The 20227-nt window shown below is 47.0% G+C and overlaps 1 protein-coding gene across 6 annotated transcripts in view; it reads right to left on the bottom strand.

The window, feature by feature from the left end:
* The window catches only part of MLLT6 (MLLT6, PHD finger containing), a 99635-nt gene that overhangs the window by 58733 nt on the left and 20675 nt on the right, over positions 1–20227 (bottom strand). For 4 of the 6 annotated variants that reach the window (XM_081166158.1, XM_081166156.1, XM_081166159.1 and 1 more), the window contains exons 3-7: positions 10511–10565; positions 8624–8733; positions 8275–8378; positions 7348–7441; positions 1396–1503 (exon numbers count right to left, since the gene is read on the bottom strand). In XM_081166158.1, the coding sequence (XP_081022284.1) occupies positions 1396–1503; positions 7348–7441; positions 8275–8378; positions 8624–8733; positions 10511–10565 (471 nt within the window). The remainder of the gene's footprint in view (positions 1–1395; positions 1504–7347; positions 7442–8274; positions 8379–8623; positions 8734–10510; positions 10566–20227) is intronic. The other 2 variants (XM_081166160.1, XM_081166157.1) reach the window with 1 other exon arrangement.

Genomic DNA, 20227 nt, shown 5'->3' with positions numbered 1-20227 from the left:
CAAGGGAGAAGCTCCATGTTGACAACAGCTTGCTGCGTCATCTTTTTATGTTGTCCTGCCCTCAAGATATTTCTCTCTCACACTCTCTGGGATGCTTTTGAATAGTGTTACACCAAACCCCTACAACAGGCATAGGCAAACTCCGGCCCTCCAGATGTTTGGGACTACAATTCCCATCATCCCTAGCTAACAGAACCAGTGGTCAGGGATGATGGGAATTGTAGTCCCAAACATCTGGAGGGCCAGAGTTCGCCTATGCGTGCCCTACAACCTTAGACCTGCAATCTTCAACTGGTTGGGTTGGGGCCCACTCACTGGGCTGCGGCTTAACCTAAGGTGGGTCACAACAGAAGCACAACCACAACCACCACACAAAAATATGCTAAAAACAATAATTAAGAAATGGGGCTCCCATCACATCTGTGGGCTAGTGGTGGGCCCTTCGTCCGAAAAGCCTTAGACTGTGGAGAATATAGTGCTACTTTATTCCTTGTAGGTGTTGGGCTGTTTTTGCCTGCAGAATTCAGCCAGCCCCTCAGCCTCATCTTTAATAAAGGGGTCTCTGACCTTTTGGGGCCCAAGGGCACATTTGTGAGAGGCTTCTTACCAGCCTAATTTCAGAATGGAGACTGGCGTGAGAGAGGACCCTGTGGGCACCAGGGAAGGCCTCTGCTTTTGCATGTTTGTCATTTATCTGATCTATAGGGTTCCTTCTTTCCTCATCTCGGACCTTCTTAAAGCACTGCAGAATCCCAACCCTCCTCTTTTTGCTCCAATCCCAGCTCAGGCCTCGAGGTGTTGCAGATCCACACATGGGGGCTGGATAGCTGTGTGGCCCTTACTTCTTAACTGTCACCATTATGCAATCAGATCCTGGAGTTCCAGGGAGGCTGCTTCACTGTTTGAGTGCAAGTGTTAATATAGGCAAATACAGCTGTGTTTTTTGAAAGGAGGGGGAGCAAAAGAGAGAGAGGCCTAGTGCCGGTGGAGATGGAGAGAGCTAACTGTCCTTCCAAAGGACTGCTTTCCTCTTTGTAAAGAAACTAGATAGTGTGCAACTGCCATTGAACATTGCTTGTGTTAGGATAGCATTAGTGGGAGGGTTTCAGTGGTTTTTTGGTAAGTGTGTTGTTGTTGTCATCTGGAAGTAACTTCAGCAAGAACTTTAAATTGTCCAGATGCTGAATTCTGGGACCAGTAATAATTTTGGAATGCAAGAACAAAGAATTGTAGAATATGCAGGCACTGGATATGCCTTTGTGTTTGATCTGATCTGCTTGTAATTAGAAAGGCTGAAGGTTAAAAGACGTATTATAGACATATTAATTTCTTTTTGCTGTTCACTCCCACCCCAGGTTGCACAGCGATTAACATTTTATTTTCTTCTTTTCTTACCTTCTTTGGTTTCTCGTGGTGGGAAACATGCTTCTCTTGAGTAGGTGACGCCGACCGGCTCCTTCTTCCCGCAATGAAAGAGCCACTTCCGGAATGGCGCGATGTCTTCTGGAGGCAAATAGGAAGTTGGGGCAGGCGATGGATGAGGATGGAGGGATGGGAAAGGAGTAGAAAAGAAAAGAAAATAAGAGCAAATAGGAAGAACGGTCCTCTGGATCTTGGCTTGATGGTTTAGAAAAACCTCTTTCATCTCAGATGTCTCCACTGACATTATTTTTGCACAGCAGGTTGCAAGACCCAGGTTCCTCAAAGGCATCAGAGCTCATTTTCAGCCAATGGGGGTATGAACTCATTTCAGGGCACTTCCAGACAGACTGTTTAGTGAACATTGGTCCTGATATGTTTGTAGGGAGATCAGACAGCATTGGCTGTTTAATGAACCTTCCTTCTGATTTGTTTGTAGGGAGGCTGGACGGTGCTGCCTCAAAGCAAGTGTTACCCCACATTTTCCACTGTATTTTCCCTGTCACTTTCCTTACTGCAAAAAGTCTGGTCCTGTGAGGAAGCAGGTTTATTGCAAAAGAGCTCCAAATCAGCTAATTAGAGGTACCAGTCAGCTACTCTGAAGATCAGGGAAGTGGGACTCTGGGTGAGGGTGCTTAACCCTTCCCCCCCATGCTCTTTCTTTCCCCAAGGGAAACAGCACACACTGAGGGCCCCTCCAGAGCGCTGTTTTATTGTTTGTGACAACACATTTGTGACATAATGATAGTGCATCAGTAGTGGATTAATTATGCTTTATTAGTTGTTTTGCTGTGCTTCCCCAAAGCTACCACATTTACCGCAATCTGGAGGAGTTGTTCCACAACCAAAGACGGACAAAAAACCCCAAAACGTTTGTGGTCATGGTTATAGGATTCCAGCAGGAAGTTACAGGAAATGTGTCGTTTGGAAATGAAGCAGTATGTCTGCCCCAAAACTTCTGCAAGCGGGATTCTCATATAACTGCCATGACAGCATCACGAGCACAAATCATCAGGAATGTGTAATAAAAAGGATGCCTGGAGGGGCCCTGAAAGGGCTGTTAGCTCCTAATGCTGTTCTTCTTTTTTTCCATCTGATGAGGTGAATGGGAGCACAATTTATATTGGGGGTGGGGAGGAATGGGATGGAAGAGTTAAGAACACTCTCTCCAAGAGTGCCGTTCCCCTATCCTGATCTTCAAAGCAATTGCCTGGGGCTGCTAATTACTACCAAATTAAAATGAGACGTTCTAATTACATCACGTCTAGTTTGGCCCTCAGTTCCCTGGTCTAAACTTATGGATCAGAGGCAGATCTACTAAGAGGGAAAATAAGGTGGCAGATTTTGAGTAGCAGAGTGAGACAGATATGACCCCTGATATGTGGCCCACTGGCAATTCTCCTGAATAAGCTTAATTGAAACTGATGGGAGCTACACCCCCCCACCCAGCTTCTGTATACTGTATATTTCAACCAGATGAGTGCTAGAGAACTTCCTGGCAGATTTAGTGGGAGGTGTGGGTGCCATTTGGATTTTCTGCCTAAGCTTCCAAACAGTGTTAAAGCCAGCATCCATAGAAAGTAGTCCGAGGTGCCTTCTGCCAGGACTCAACAATTTGTGCAAGTTCACCTGCTGACAAGGAAAGCCTTTTCCTTAGCCCCAGTGAAATGGCGTCTCTCTGCACAAACTTGGGACTGCACTTCCTTTTGCTATCACTTCTCAGATTCCATCTCCCTGGCTTGGAAACTTAATCTATTGCTGGGGCTGAGCCCAGACTCCAGGTGTGCCCTGGGAGTGGCTTCTACGTACCTACCTCACTGGGCTGTCAAAAAGACAAAGAAGATAAGCGATTGCAAAAGCAAATTTGCTCACTGCTATATAAACAGTTATAAATACTAAAGGTGAAAAAATGAAAATGAAATTGTGTTGTTGTCTCCTGCCAGCCACAAGAAAGGCTCTCAAGGTTGGCAAACAGCCAAACCTTAGCTTCAGGTAATCAGCCAAGCAGTGCACATCACCATGATTAACAAAAAGCAGGGTGTGGAGTTCTCTAGTTTGGCTTTGGAGAAGGAGCTGGTGTTATTAATCACTGAAGGTGGCAGTGCTGATAAATGCTCATGACTTTCTGATAGCTCTAGTTCCTGTCAGCTTGCCTTGGGCCCTTCCCTTCCCACCTTCCATTTGGGGCATCCAATGAACCAGGGTCATCTCAGCATTTGACATTCCTGGGTGCTGCTGTGGGTGCCGCCTCACTATCAAATACATATTTGCATAAATAGTAGTAGTAGTAATAATAGTAATAATAATAATAATATTTTTTTATTTATACCCCGCCCTCCCCAGCCAAGGCCGGGCTCAGAGCGGCTTACAAGCAATAATAAAAACAAGTTGAATGATTACAACTTAAAAACAAAATTAAAATACAACATTAAAATATTACAACATTAAAATAAAATGTAGCCTCAACGCAGGAGGAGAAGGAAAGAAAAAAAGAAAGAGAGGGAGGGAATCAAATTGGCTCCAAGCCAAAGGCCAGGCGGAACAGCTCTGTCTTACAGGCCCTGCGGAAAGAAATCAGATCCTGCAGGGCCCTGGTCTCATGAGGCAGAGCGTTCCACCAGGCCGGAGCCAGAGTTGAAAAGGCCCTGGCTCTGGTTGAAGCCAATCTAACTTCCTTAGGGCCCAGGACCACTAGGGTGTTGCTATTTATGGACCTTGAGGCTATCCGTGGAGCATACCGGGAGAGGCGGTCTCGTAGGTACGAGGGTCCTAGGCCGTGAAGGGCTTTAAAGGTCAAAAGCAGCACCTTAAATCTGACCCTGTACTCTACCGGGAGCCAGTGCAGTTTGAAAAGCACTGGGTGAATATGCTCCCATGGCAGAGACCCCATGAGGAGCCTCGCTGCAGCATTCTGCACCCGCTGGAGTTTCTGGGACAGCTTCAAGGGCAGCCCCGCGTAGAGCGAATTACAGTAGTCAAGCCTGGAGATGACCTTCGCATGGATCACTGTGGCCAGGTCGGGGCGGGAAAGGTAAGGGACCAACTGCTTGATGCGGCTAAGGTGGAAAAATGTCGCCTTGGCTGTTGCTGTAACTTGCGCCTCCATGGAAAGGGAGGCGTCAAGGATTATACCCAAACTCTTAACAGAAGGCAATGGCACTAATTGGGCCCCTGCAAGAGAAGGGAGTTGGTCCTTCATCCCCATGCCATCCCGACCCAGCCATAGGACCTCTGTCTTTGAAGGATTTAGTTTCAATTGGCTCCCACGAAACCATCTAGCCACAGCTTCCAAGCATCTGGTCAGTGTGTTCGGGGCCGAGTCGGTGTGGCCATCCATCAGCAAATAGAGCTGAGTGTCATCAGCATACTGGTGACAGCCCAGCCCAAAGCTCCGGATAATCTGGGCAAGGGGGCGCATAAAGATGTTAAAAAGCATCGGGGAGAGAATTGCGCCCTGCGGCACTCCACACACCAGGGAATGGCGCGATGACATTTCCCTCCCTAGTGCTACCCTCTGTTCCCGACCAGAGATAAAAGAGCACAGCCAGTTACGGGCTGTGCCCTGTATCCCCACGTCTGCGAAGCGGTGGTCCAGAAGATCATGATCGACCGTGTCAAAGGCCGCTGACAAATCTAAAAGGATCAGCAGTCCTGACCCGCCTCGATCCAGTTGTCTACGGAGATCATCTGTTAAGGCAACCAGAGCCGTCTCGGTCCCAAAACCAGGACGGAAACCGGACTGAAATGGATCTAAAGCCGATGTTTCCTCCAGAAACCTACCAAGCTGTTCAGCAACCGCTCTCTCAATTAACTTACCCAGATATGGAAGATTTGAAACTGGGCGGTAATTGGATAGGTCTAAGGGATCTAATGAAGTTTTCTTTAAGAGTGGACACACTACTGCTTCCTTCAGTTCCCCTGGGAATGTCCCCGTGTCAAGGGACAAATTGATAATTTCAACCAGGGGGGTCCGCGCAACATCTGGACACTCCCTAATCAGCCAAGACGGGCACGGATCAAGGAGGCAGGTGGTGGGCCTACCAACTTGGAGGAATCTATCCACATCAGCAGGGAGTATCTGATCGAAATGGTCCAACACTGGACCTGAAGTCAGTGTAGGCTGTAGCCTCTTTCTTTAAAACACGCACACAGACAGCACCTCCTGTAAAATGTCAACATTTGTCACATCTCTTTGGGACGAGAAGCAACTCACTGATTCAAGCATTCAACACATAGATCTGCCCATTCACTGAAATTATTCTGGTTGCTTCAGCCCATGGAAATCCATTTGGACACTATCAGGCGGAGAGTCTTTTCTGTGGTGGGGCCCAGCCTTTAGAATCAACTCCTCCTAGACACCAGACAAGCACTGACCCCGACTGGTTTTAGGAGCTTCTGAAAGACTCATTATTTTCTTAGGCATTTGAGTTGCACGCCATCTCAATCTCCAAGCGATGCAAGATTCCAGGGGCTCCAGGTGGCTTACCCAGGGTCTGTGTTTCCGGCACAGAGCCTTTGCCTTCTTCTTGGCTTTCTTAATGGGTCATCACCTTTTTTTTGTTTTGTTTTCCTAATGGCTCATCATCCCAGGCAATTTCCTGGTCTGGAAACTGGCCTAGTTTATACTGTAAAATTTGCCTTGATTAAATTCTGACACTTACTGAGTCCAGGAATTTAGACTTGTCTAGCACCCACAAATAAGTATTATCTTATGTGGACATAGTATATTTTCTGGTTTCATTGTGCTGATTTTACCATGATTGTTGCAAACCGCCCTGGGATTTCTAATGTAGGGTAGAATAGAAATGTTTTAATGAATAAACATAAAATAAAGATTATTAGTGGGGGGGGGGCACTGCAAAGCTGGAGTAGTACCACAGGCAATGAACTCACCATGACCACCTCTAAAATGCTAAAAAGGTATCAAGATGAAGGGATCTTAATTAACCTGGTATGGAGAGAACCTAGTAGTTCATTCAGTCAATTCTTCCAGCTCCCTCTAGAAACACAGGCTGTCTTGATCTGTGCTAGGCTTTGCCTTAGGGATTAACTAGGGCCAAACTGCACATGATTAGGGCAGCCATGATTTTTTACTTACAGATCTGCCCCATTCCATTAGAAAGCCAGAGCTGGACCACCCCACAATGGGAGGAACCATGTGCTTTAAATGTATGGTTGATGCACACTTAAGGCAAGAGGCAAACACGAAGGATGCAAAGTGGTGGTGATTCAGGTAGATGAATATGGCTGGAACGGGAATGTAAATGCATCCCGGTCTACCAGAGGTGAATCAGGTTTTGCAGTCTCCATGCAACTTATGATGCCCAAAACCTGTTGGACAAAATACATGGATCACTGGAAGCAAAGCCTTTATAGTATTTAAAAAACTCTATTGTTTACCCTTGCTACATAGTGTTGAAGTGATTTAGGGCTTTATAGGTCAGTCAAAACCATTTACTGTCAACTAATAGTCCAGCACCTGCAACCTTTCCTTTAAAACCAGGTGCCATTGGCCATGGCTTCTGCTGTAGCCGCAACCCCATCACTCTCCTTTGTTGGAATAGTGGGTGTCTCTCTTCTTCATTGTTTCATTTGCTATTTTGTGAGTGAACACCTGGGTGCACCTGAAAACCGAAGACAGAGTCAGACCACTGGGCCCAGCTAGTCCAGTGCTGCTTACTTGGGTGGTGACTTTCCATGCTGAAGTCAGTGTATGTTTAGAACGGTATAGAGCATTCTTCCCCAGCACCACTGACTGACAAATCTTCCATCCTCTAGGTGCCAGGGATTGTACCAGGGGTATTTCATAAACAAAGTGTGTTCTTTACCATGCTTTTGGATTTGGAATAAAACTATCTATTTTTTGTTGTTGCTCAATCCTAGCACCTGCTCTGTGCTTTTGGGTTTTGATGATGACGAGGGACTCACCATTTTATTGAAGTGGTACTTGCAGTAGCCACAGTATTTCACATTGTCGACTTCTAAGACTTCTTCTTCACACAGGAGCCCAGCCATCTGAGCACTGAAACAAAGAAACAAGGTGGTTGTGTGAGCCGAGCCCAGGGCAGCACAGATTGTGGCAGAGGGACCAGAGCAGCCAGATTCCCCCCTCTTTCTGTACCAAGCACAGAAGCTTATTGCTCTCCTGCTCTATTGTTAGCTTCTCAGAATGGGCAAATAAAACCATTAGGATAAATTATCTACTCTGGGGGTGAAGAACCTCAGGCTCAAGGGCCAAACCCCTCTATTCTTGGGACTCTCCTCAGGCCTCTGAAGCCACATCCCCTACTTCAAGGAGGGTATGAAGTAGGAGTGGTGAGAAGTGTGGCCTGGGGAGAAGTGAGTCCCAAGGGCCAGACAGAGAGGGCTGGGGGGCGCATTTGACCCCCAGGCTTGAGGTTCCCTACTCCTGGTCTGTATGGTTTGAGTTCATGTGTGGATGGTGATCTTGACAAACCTTTGGATAAATGGCACATCCAAAGCTCAGTTCTTTGAAGTGTTATGATTGCTGGGGTGAGGGAACAGTATTTATTTTTGTGCATTATCTATTTCTTTAGGGGGGAAAACCATAAAGACATCAACAATATGTCCATGTGGCTCTCATAAAATAGTACGTGAAAAATGTTTAAAATGGATTGAAGAGGGAAGATAAGGCAGGAAGGAAGGCAACCGAGAAGGTTCAAAGTTTCAGCAGGAAGCAACCAAAGAATCTGTGAAGTCCCTCATCGTAACTCACTCACGCAGGCTTATCTCATGACTATGAATCCAAAACTGACATGACAAAATTGTTGGGTTTGGAAACAGGGAGCAGGGAGGAAGGAAGTGACCATTAAACAGACACAATCATGGACTCACCAGGTGACATGGAAGGCTTGCCGACAGCCGTGACGGTTGCAAGTCATGCAAGCTCCAGAGGCTGCTTTGCTCTCCCTGCCCTGCTCTTCACAGATGTAGCAAGTCTGTAACAATAGGAGGCACAACATAGATGGTGTGCATTACACACTGTGGTGAGCATACTGTGAGAGCCAAAATAATAATAAAAATGTACCTGATTGTTTTTGGGGCAACAGCAACTTGTCAGCAGATAAATTTAAAAAGCATAGGAGAGCACAGGAGATGGGGAAATAAAAACAGGACAGTCCTCTCTGGAAGAGGCAGAAATGGGGTGCTGAGGGAAAACATTGTACATGCATGTCTCTTTTACCTTGCTGAACCGGTCGTGGGGTACATACTGGAGGACGATTGGCTCCATGGTGAGAACATTAGCAAATTGCACCTCAGGGATGTACAGAGCGCAGACGACATGGGCCCAGCCTAAGTGAAGGACAAGACAACAATAGTATAGGTGGAAAGGCACAGAGAGGCTTGAATCAGGCAAACATAGAGTAATTGGCTTCTGTCTCCAGTGGGAGGCAGCAGTGGGGTGGGACTGGGAGAGACCTTTAGGAGACTCAGTTTTCACTGTGGAAATAAACTTGTATACCTCAGATCCCTGGTGAAGGCTAACCTTGCAATGCCCTTCAATACAAATACAAACAAATCCTTCCATGTTGAAAGCTGAGAGAAGGGTTCTGGCCTTAACCTCTCCCTGACATGAAGTTTTCTATGTGTAGAAAATAAAAAAGGGTGGTTGGTGGTATACAAAGGAGCATTCAGTCCTGCAAGTCCCCACGTGTGGTCACAAGTTGCATAGCCCAGACACAGGCTTATCACCTCAGTGAAAATTAGGCCAGCATCCATAGCATTCCCAAGACCACTAAATGACCACATTTCCTTTCCCACACACCCCTAATCATCTTTCCCTCGCTAGTAGCTCTAATATAACCATTATGGGGTGTGTGTGTGTGTGTGTGTGTGTGTGTGTGTGTGTGTGTGTGTGTAAGGCTGCAATTTTGTGGCGAGAAACTATGTTCTTATGTTTACGAACGTAAGAATAGCCCCGCTGAATCAGGCAAGTGGCCCAGCTATTCCAGAATCATGTTCTCACTGTGGCAAGCCAAATGCCTATGGGAAGCTCACAAGAAGGAGCTGAGCGCAACAGCACTCTCCGACAATTGGAGACAGAAGAAAAACATTATGGTTAGAAACCATTGCTAGCTTTCTCCCGTATAAATTTGTCTAATCTTGTTTTAAAGTGATCCAAGTTGGTAGCCATTACTACCCCATCTTGTGGCTGGAAGGGGTTGGGGGCCTACTGAGGCCTGGGCCTGAGAAGAGGCCTATCATCCCCATCTTGGCTCTCACTTCACTTCACTGGGCACCGCACCAAGGCAGGATACGTGCAGCCATAGTTCCTTGAAAAGGACCTCCCTCCCCACACTATACAAGGGTCCGTGGTAACCTGGAGTCAGTCCTGACTGGTTTGTGTCAGCATTTGGGTCGAAAACCTTAAAGGCTGCGGCCTGCAGGGCTACCATGAACTGGCTGCCTGGTCCTGCTATGTGAGAAAGCAGATATTCCATGAGGGACAGGGGAAGAGGAGTCTGTTTTTAAAAGCCTGGATTATATGCACAGTGGCTTCATATTAAACCAGAAGGCAACACTGAAAACTTGGATGCATTTGTTCCTGTGATCTGGAGGGTTTTTAAACACACATGCAAGCAGGGTGATGCATATATGGCACAAGGCCTATCACATATTCAGTCACAGTAAATTAACTGTGCAGTCCCATTCAGTGAAACTCCACGCCACACCAGGGCTGGTCCTCCAACTACTAGCGTGGTCAATTGTCAGGAATGATGGGAGTTCCAGGTTCCTTATCCCTCAGTCTTTCTGCCCCCGCACTCAGTCTAGGACAGCGTTTCTCAACCTTGGATCTCCAGATGTTGTTGGACTACAACTCCCATCATCTGGTCCTGCTAGCTAGGGATGATGGGAGTTGTAGTTCAACAACATCTGAGGACCCAAGGTTGAGAAAGGCTGTTCTAGGAGAAACCTGCTAGAGGTCCATGTTTTGGAGCTTCACCAGGGAACTTACATATGCACTAGCCATTAACCCTAAGTTACCCAAAAGTAGATGAGCATGCCCTCCTCAACTGAGTTCCTGTGTAAATTCTGGGCTGTCCCTGCCACCTTACAATGGGATGCTCACCTCCATTATCAGTCCGCTTCAACGCTCCATCCTTGTGGGGACACAGCTCGCACCTCTGAAAATTAAAGAGAAAGGTTAGGACTTCTATATAATAATGAAAATACTAAAACATGTGTATAGAACACTCCAGATATTAGGCTACATACTAGGCTACATACACACCCAGAAAAAGAATTCTGGGAACTGAAGTTTACCTGTCACAGAGCTATGATTTCAAGCACCCCTAACAAATGACAGTTCCCAGGATTCTTTGCAGAGGTGTGTGCTTTAAATGTATGGTGTTTGCATCGTTGTTACCCTTATAATAACCCTGTCGGGTAAGACAATATGACTGTCTCCCATATTGCAGTTGTTGTTGGGGGTGGGGGAAGAATGGCTTGTCTAAGGCTACCTGGTGAGATCATGGAAGAACCTAGATTTGAACTGAAGGCATTCTTGTTCGTAGATTGATTGATTGATTGATTGATTGATTGATTTTGGCCATTGCATAGGTATTTTCACTTGCATCAACCATGGCAATATGATGAACAATACAGGCAGTGCTGAGAAAACACACACACACACACACACACACACACACACACACACAAAGACAGCTATAGAACAAGTGAAACGAATTTTTAAAATTTGGATGAAATAACTATTATCCATGCCTTTTTTTTTTACACCTCCAGCTCAACTTTTCCTGAAAGTTCCTATTGTCATATCATTGAACAAATGGGTTATCTCTAATGGAATAATTTATCATTAACCGACAACAACAGTAATGAAGTCGTATAAACCATCTCCAATTTTGTAAGCACTGTACACATATTTTTTTCCAAAAATGCCCCTGCCCACAGGTACATAACATAACAGACATGATGCAAAAGGAAAAAAGGAAGAGTGAGCTCCTTTACCAGCTGATGGATTGGGTCAGGCTGCTCTTTCCCTTGGCATGATTTTTAATCTTAAAAAAGTCAGAAATCATTTGAGATGATGGCAATGGGCCCACATGTGATATGCTGATGCGGCATATGCTGTGGCCTATACTGCAAAGGCTAAATCTCTGCATGTGGTATGTGAACTTTGGGACAAGGTGGGTGAGGTTGGACTTTGTTTCCCTTTCGTTTCTATGGTTCTAGAACATCCAGTTTTGCCAGAGAGATAGCTCCTGCTCCACACTATCCCACTGAAGTGGACTACTGGCAAATCCTGCTGCCACAGCTGCTGTTCTCAACACAAACCTCTCTTGCCTGGCAACTGGGGAATTAGAAAAAAATCAAACCTTAGCAGGGCAGATTTGGAACATAAGGCCACCAGTTGCTGACCCTCCATTCTATAATATAACAACACGGAACGCTTTCTAACACAACTAGGGAAGGAATTTTATCTTTTCCAATGCGAGCTTAACATGATCCACATCTCCTGGACTATTGTGCGGATCCTGTAGCTTTCCCTCTCTCCCTCTCTCTCTTTTTTTAATTTGAAAAGTTTTTATTATTAAAATAATTCAGCATTAATACACACATATTACGAATATACAAGCATACAAACATACATTTCATAGAATCCTTAGAGACGTTCAAAGCTTTCTCACTTCCTGAATGTTTTGGTACAACTCTTGGTCCAAAAAAAGTATCAAACATGAGAAAACACATTTAAAATATGTCTTTAAATATGCATTTATATGAGAATCTTCATACATATTTTTTTTAAACCGTAGCAAAGCAGGTTTATGGTTGAACATGTGCAGAAGCAACATGGATGGGAAATAGCCTGCATTAAAAGTGGTGATTGGTTCAGTTCCAAAGGTGGCTTCTCTGGAGATGTTTTTGTAGCAGCTTTTCACTAGATTCCATTTCCTGCATCACAGACTTTCCTATCCAGAAGTTGCACTACACCCCTAAATTCAGATAACTCCCTGGTGCTCCATAGTGTCAAGGTGGTATATTGACCTGTGGTTTATTCAAGTGGCTGAGCCTTAATGAAAGGGGACGGGCTTTGCTCAAGTTAAAATGTGGGGCAGGGCTCATTGAGCTATTACTCCTGGGGGGCTCTCCCCTATCCTTTGGACCTGATCCTGGTTGCAAGGTGTCCTTCTGAAATTGCACATGTGAACATATGCAAATTCACACCCCAAAAAACTACCCCACACAAGCTGCTTTGGACGGAGGAGGGGGGTTGCCACCAGCCACTGCAAGCAGGGAGGAAAGCAGCAGTGATGGGGGTGGGGAGGAAGAGGCAAGTGTCTCGGAAAGATCTTTGGTGGGCTGCCTTTTGAGGGATGGAGATCTAGGGATTCAGGCCTGCTACTGCAAAGGATGCACTTGGAACTCAGAGAGACAGAAGAAGAGCAGGCAGGGGGCCTTAACATTGGGAAATTTGCACTTGAAAGGGTCCCTCCATCCCTTTCGGATCAAAGCGCCTCTCCCACCACACTATTAGCAAAGCTCTGATCATTAGCAGGAAGGGTTAAACAGCTCTGCCAGCCAGCCAGCCAGCCCACCCACCCCTTGGAAGGTTTTAATATCCCTGCTGTAACATGACTGTTAAAGCCTTCACATGATCCCCACCCCCCACTTCCCTCCCTCCCTTTCCCATAAGTTGCCCTCCAGCCAGTCCGTCTCAAAGGGCCAGCCAGACAATTCCTTTACAAAGCAAACAGAGCTTTAGCACTTCCTTCATCTAATGGAGCACAGCATCCCCAAGGGGGCTTTGGGAATGCAAGGAAGAATGAGAATGAGTGTGTCATTCCTAAAATGAGGAGCAGCTGGGACTCAGCCCATCTGGACATTTGGAAGCTGTTTAGTCTCAGACATTTGGGATCCAGCTGCGGTTATACAGGGGCAAGCACTCTGCACATGCCCAGAGGCATTTGTGCATGTGTTACAGCTCTATATATTACCAGGAATACAGGTGCTGGTAGACTGAGCCCTAGCACAAATTGAGCTTTGGGTTCAGTTTGAATTAGTGCTTGGCCCCAGAAACTATTGCCAACACATAGCTCTGGAAGAAATGAATGCGTGTTCATTTGTGTGGCCATAACCCGCTTATGGCTGGGGACTTATGGAACATGCAATTGCTGTGCCTCTAGGATTTTCGGGGGGGGGGGTTATATCCAAGCAGTTGTGGGGCTAGAACTACCTGTACTGTCTGCAACCCACCCCTTCCCTGGCAAAACCTGCAGAAATCTTTGTGGAAACAGATCTTCACAAGTTCAGCCTATATCTCCAATGCTCTCACCTTCAAACGAGGCCAGGTGTAACTTCCTACTTTTAAAAGCTGGGGATGGGTACCAAAGTACAGAATCCCAGAACCTTGTATCACTTGAGAATGGTGTGCTTGTTTTTAAAAACATTACTTTCCATACAAAGAATCCACACAGAATTGACCCAAATCAAAGTAATCCAGCACCTTAAAAATGGAAAAATGGGAAATCAACATAAAGAGATATATGTATCTAGGGTTGCCATACGCCTGGAATTTCCCAGACATACCTGGAATACTGCTGTTGGAAGATGTGTCTAGCTGGAAATCGGCAAAATGTCCGGGAAAATCCAGACGTATGACAAACCATGTGGGCAGTGCCATTTCTGGTGATTTTACTTTTAAAAAGCTCAAAAACGTACGTTTTTACAACTTTGGAATTTTTGGAAAAAAATAATAACAATCACTTTCTGAAATGGCAACCCTAGTATTGCTGTATGGAAGTATGCTAAGTGTCAGGTTATAAAAGGACACACAAGGGTGTGTACAGGAACACATGCAAATCATGGTTCACTATTTTTCTCTCCTAAAGTTCAAGCCTGGCTTTCTCCTGCTTTCACAAAGCATTTGACAAATGGACTGGCCAGCAAACTGAATGGCAATTCAGTACCATTTTGCCGTTTCTGCCAGGCTTCAGGAAGGCTGGCTACCCTATTAAAAATTTTTAAGTGCCAGACAAGAAATTCCCTTTTACTGAGTCAGACTACTATAGTCTATATTGACTATTCAGACAGGAATTTTCTCTGGCCCAATCTCAATATTCTAGGGACTGAATCCAGGATTTTCTTCATCAGCGATGCGGAACCTGTGGCCATCTATATGTTGTTGGGTTCCAGCATCCCTAAGTCACAACCAGCATGGATGATGGATAGGACAGATGGGAGTTGTAGTCCAAAAACTACAGGTTCCTGATCTAAATGCAAAAACTTTCTATCTTCTGTATGTCTACTCAGAAGCTAAATTTAATGGGCCTAACTGCATATCCCATCATACTTACTGAGGAGATAGTTCAAATGATTCAGGAGCGATGTATGAATAAATATGCATAGGACTATGCTGAAGGTCTTTTAATTCTGATTCACCCATAGTGCTGACCAGCTTGGCTGTGAATCCTTGAACACTTGCTCCCTGCCTTGCATGCCTTTTCCCACCTGGCCTGGGAGGGTGGGACCATTTTGGCTGTCTCTTAGTGCAGACTCAGGTCATCAAACCTTAGCTTCCACAGCTGCCACCTGCCATGAACCACAATAGGCAGCAACAGCAGCAGATACCGTATTTTTCGCCCTATAGGACGCACTTTTTCCCCTCCAAAAATGAAGGGGAAATGTGTGTGCGTCCTATGGGGCGAATGCAGGCTTTCCCGGGCTTCTTGCAGCTCCGCGCCACCCTCCGGATACCGGCGCGAAGCTGCGCGGGGCTCCGGAGGGCGGCGCGGAGCTGCCTGCGCTCCAGGGCTTCTTGCAGCTCCGCGCCACCCTCCCGATCCCGGCGCGAAGCTGCGCGGAGCTCGGAAGGGTGGCGCGGAGCTGCCTGTGGTCCAGGGCTTCTTGCAGCTCCGCGCCACCCTCCGGATACCGGCGCAAAGCCGCGCGGGGCTCCGGAGGGTGGCGCGGAGCTGCCTGCGCTCCAGGGCTTCTTGCAGCTCCGCGCCACCCTCCCGATCCCGGCGCGAAGCTGCGCGGGGCTCCGGAGGGCGGCGCGGAGCTGCCTGCGCTCCAGGGCTTCTTGCAGCTCCGCGCCACCCTCCCGATCCCGGCGCGAAGCTGCGCGGAGCTCGGAAGGGTGGCGCGGAGCTGCCTGTGGTCCAGGGCTTCTTGCAGCTCCGCGCCACCCTCCGGATACCGGCGCAAAGCCGCGCGGGGCTCCGGAGGGTGGCGCGGAGCTGCCTGCGCTCCAGGGCTTCTTGCAGCTCCGCGCCACCCTCCCGATCCCGGCGCGAAGCTGCGCGGGGCTCCAGAGGGTGGCGCGGAGCTGCAAGAAGCCCTGGAACACAGGCACCTCCGCGCCACCCTCCCGATCCCGGCGCGAAGCTGCGCGGAGCTCCGGAGGGTGGCGGGGAGCTGCCTGTGCTCCAGGGCTTCTTGCAGCTCCGCGCCACCCTCCCGATCCCGGCGCGAAGCTGCGCGGGGCTCCAGAGGGTGGCGCGGAGCTGCAAGAAGCCCTGGAGCACAGGCACCTCCGCGCCACCCTCCCGATCCCGGCGCGAAGCTGCGCGGGGCTCCGGAGGGTGGCGCGGAGCTGCCTGTGCTCCAGGGCTTCCTGCAGCTCCGTGCCACCCCCCGGATCCCGGCGCGAGGTCCTGCGGGGTCGCAAGGCTTGCAGGCAGCAGCCTGCAGCCCATAAGCTCGGGGGATAGCAGGGAGGCGGAGCGCCGCCACCCCGCTATTCCCGGACCTGATCTGGAGGCTGGCGGGGGGGGGGGAGAGAAGCAAGCTTGCTTCTCCCCATCGCCAGCCCCATAAGCTGGGGGACAGCGGGGCAAGCCGCTGCCCCACGGAGGCTAGAGATGCTGTCCCTGAAGGCAGAAGAGGGAGATGGAGCGCTCTGTCTCTCTCTTCTAGCTTGGGGATGGCTGCGCAAACCTGGGGGGGAAATAAATTTTTTTCCCTTGATTTCCTCCCCAAAAAACTTGGTGCGTCCTATGGGCCGGTGCGTCCTATAGGGCGAAAAATACGGTATGTTCTGTGCCTTTGATAACATCTTATTCTCTTGCTAATTATGCTGCTTTAAATGTGCATTTTATATTTACTTCCTTTAGTAATGTTTTCTTTTGAACTGTTTTGGGTAATTTTTATGGTTGTTAACTTTGCTGTGTTAAATGTGCATTTTGTAGTTGACCTTTATAATGTTTTCTTTTGAAATCTTTAAGGTAATATTTTAGTTTCTTGTTAGTTATGTTGCTTTGAAGGTATACTTTATATTTGACATTTTCTTCAATAATGTTTATTCAGGTGTTTTTTTATTTATTTGATGTTTAAATGTGTTATAAACCACTTTGAGATTTTCCCCTTAAAAATATAAAGTGGTATAGAAATGAAAATAATAATAATAATAATAATAATAATAATAATGGGTCTTGAACTTTGTTTTATAGCCATGGGTTTAGGCAAGAGTCCCAACTGTGCCATTTATTAAACAGGCAAAGGTAAAAGGGTAAAGGACCCCTGGACGGTTAAGTCCAGTCAAAGGCGACTATGGGGTTGCAGTGCTCATCTCGCTTTCAGGCCAAGGGAGCCGGTGTTTGTCCACAGACAGCTTTCCGGGTCATGTGGCCAGCATGACTAAACCACTTCTGGTGCAATGGAAGACCATGACGGAAACCAGAGCGCATGGAAATGACATTTACCTTCCTGCCACAGCAGTACTTATTTATCTACTTGCACTGGCATGCTTTCAAACTGCTAGGTTGGCAGGAGCTGGGGCAGAGCAACGGGAGCTCACCCCATTGCATGGATTCGAACCACCAACCTTCCAATCAGCAAGCCCAAGAGGCTCAGTGGTTTAGACCACAGCGCCACCCACGTCCCTAAGTGACATTATATTCAACCCCCTTCTTTAAAAGCAGTGGGCAAGCAGAATCCCTTTTTTAAATGTTGAAAAATTGCTTTGAGGGGCAAGGAAAATTGACATCACCCATTTCCAGCCAATCAACACAGCACCGCAAATACACAGAACTGATTTCCCGCAAACTCTGTCTAGGAAAGAATATGATACATCTAAAAAGAACATGTGGTTAGTGAACTTGTACAAAAGGCTTAGTGCTTAAATTATGTACTTCTGTACTCACTCAAAGACATGAAAGCTTCTCAGGGTTTTTTTTTGTTTTTAAGTATACACACACAGAGAGAGTGAGAGAGCACTTTGATAATGAATCAAGCTTTGCAAGAACATCGGAAGTGATTACACATAATGTCAGGTTTTTTACACAAATCTATATACATCAGATCTAGCATGTGCAATCACTGTTAAAACCTCTCTCCATAAGCTAGGCCAGGGGTCAGCAAACTTTTTCAGCAGGGGGCTGATCCACTGTCCCTCAGACCTTGTGGGGGGCCGGACTATATGGGGGGGGAATGAACAAATTCCTATGCCCCACAAATAACCCAGAGATGCATTTTTAATAAAAATGCAAATTATACTCATGTAAAAACACCAGGCAGGCCCCACAAATAACCCAGAAATGCATTTTAAATAAAAGCGCACATTCTACTCATGCAAAAACATGCTGATTCCTGGACTGTCCGCGGGCCAGATTTAGAAGGCAATTGGGCCGAATCCTGCCCCTGGGCCTTAGTTTGCCTACCCATGAATGGAATGCAGTAAGTCTGAGGCACCAAATAACAGCTACATAGTTAATGAAGCAAAAAAAAGAGAGACCTCCCACAACTGCAGGAACAGGCTCTCAAGTGGACATCAGATTGCTCTTGCATTAGGATTACCTGAGCCACACACTCTGTTCCTCCACCCGATGTATGTTTAATCAAAATCCCTCCAGGGCACCTTATCATTTAACTAATGCTTCATCCCAAAAAACAAAATCTCATCAACAATGGTGTGTGGATCACGTTACTTAGTCATGTGACAAGCAGCAGATGGAACCAATTTTTATTTACTCAGAAGAAATCTGAGCCACAGGATGCCTTGTCTGTGTGCATCTGTTCCTTCCATGCTCAGTTGCTGCACCTCGCAAGGCTCCGCTGAACTGGGGGAAATGGGAAGTCTCCCCAGCGAGTATAACAAACAGAGCAGTCTTATTTTCACCCTGCCAAACAGAAGCAGCAGTTATGCCTACTCTGCCACAATAGCTCAGGGCTCATCTCATCCACACTGCCGCTTGTCTCATGTCTAGAACACACGAGTCTGCAGGGAATTATTTCGCTTACGCTGTGTTTTTGAGAAAGGCGTCTGAGCAGTTTTGCCCCCCTGCTTTCCCCTGGAAATCCCACTCTCTGGCGCTAAATGAGAGCAAACATCAACCTGGAGAAAACCCAACTGACATTTGCTCCCATTCAGAGGGTTTTCCCATTGGGAGCTTTTCTGACAGGCTTGGGGGGAAACAGCGTCTCAAATTCCTAGCAGAGGGCATCAAACTTCAAGGTGGCCGCTGAAGTTGCCATTTCAGGGTGCATAGACAGCATTGTTATATAGTTTAGTCACTAGGTGGCACTGGACTTAGTTGTAGCCAGGTGGAGTCAGGTGTTTCTTATCAAAGAATCATAGAGTTGGAAGGGACCATGGGGGTCATCTACTCCAATCACCTTGCAACACAGGGATCTTTTGCCCAGTGTGGGGCATGAACCCACAACCCTGAGATTAGGGTTCTACCGACTAAACTATCCCTTCTTGGTGTTATAAGGATTTAGAGAACTGGAACCCACATAACCTTGATTTGTAACTGGGTTGGTTGCCCTTGTGGGCTGTTCTGTTTTTCTTTAAGGGAGACAATAAAGTTCTTATCTAGCTTCCTGACTTTGGTGTCTTCTGACCCCAGTGTTCTTCATCCTTAGGTCCCCAGGTGTGAATAGACTAAAACTCCCATCATCCCCTGCCAGCGTGGTCAATGGTTTAGGCAGCAGTGGCTGCCCACCAAAATTGATGGGATAGAGCAGGCATAGGCAACCCCCGGCCCTCCAGATGTTTGGGACTACAATCCCCATCACCCCTAGCTAACAGGACCAGTGGTCAGGGATGATGGGAGTTGTAGTCCCAAACATCTGGACGGCTGGAGTTTGCCTATGCCTGGGGTAGTGTGTAGGGGCCCTAAACAGCATATGGATCCAGCGCTCTGGTCAGGTAAAGCCACCATCTTCCCTGCTCTCCTCCCTAAGAGGACAACACTAAGATTAAGGAGAATTAAGCTGACAGGTAGTGCCACCCCGGGGCCTGGTTGTAAGGCAGGCAAGCAGGGGGCAGGCTGAGGAGAGAATGAAGCTGGTGGCGCAGCCCCTCCCCCATTTGCCCTAATGAACCAGCCTCTGCTAGGTCTGCTCAGCCTCCTATGACAGTGGATACAGCTGCCACCTGATTTTTTAAAAAATCCTGTGGTACTCCTGTGTCTTTAATATCCATTTCATTTGGGGAAACGGAAGCTTTTCACAGCATGGAGAGATGCATTTACATGCTGCCTACTCATGTATGCAGATCAAAACCACAAGAGCAAAAACCAATGGAAAAAGTTGGCAACTCTAAGGGTGGGAGGGACATTATTGGGGATGTGCAAAATTAAATGACCAAGGGAAAAAAAGGAAAGACTATTTGTCCCCTTTTAAAAACACAGCTATGATGTAGTGAAATAAGCAGAATGGAAGGCGAGAGGTGGGAGGGGCCCTGAATTTTGGCCTCACACAGGGCACCGCAGAAATTTTAAACACCTCCTAGCACATATAAAGTCACTGCTGTTGTTGTTGTTTTTTAGAATAATAGCCACTCAATGTATAGAGCTAGAGAGAAAATGCGAAATATAGGTGT

The sequence above is a fragment of the Podarcis bocagei genome, assembly GCF_964188305.1.
Source record: "Podarcis bocagei genome assembly, chromosome: 13".
In the NCBI taxonomy this organism is placed as follows: Eukaryota; Metazoa; Chordata; class Lepidosauria; order Squamata; family Lacertidae; genus Podarcis; species Podarcis bocagei.
The sequence above is the reverse complement of the archived record's forward strand: the minus strand, read 5'-3'. Positions and strand labels throughout refer to the sequence as shown.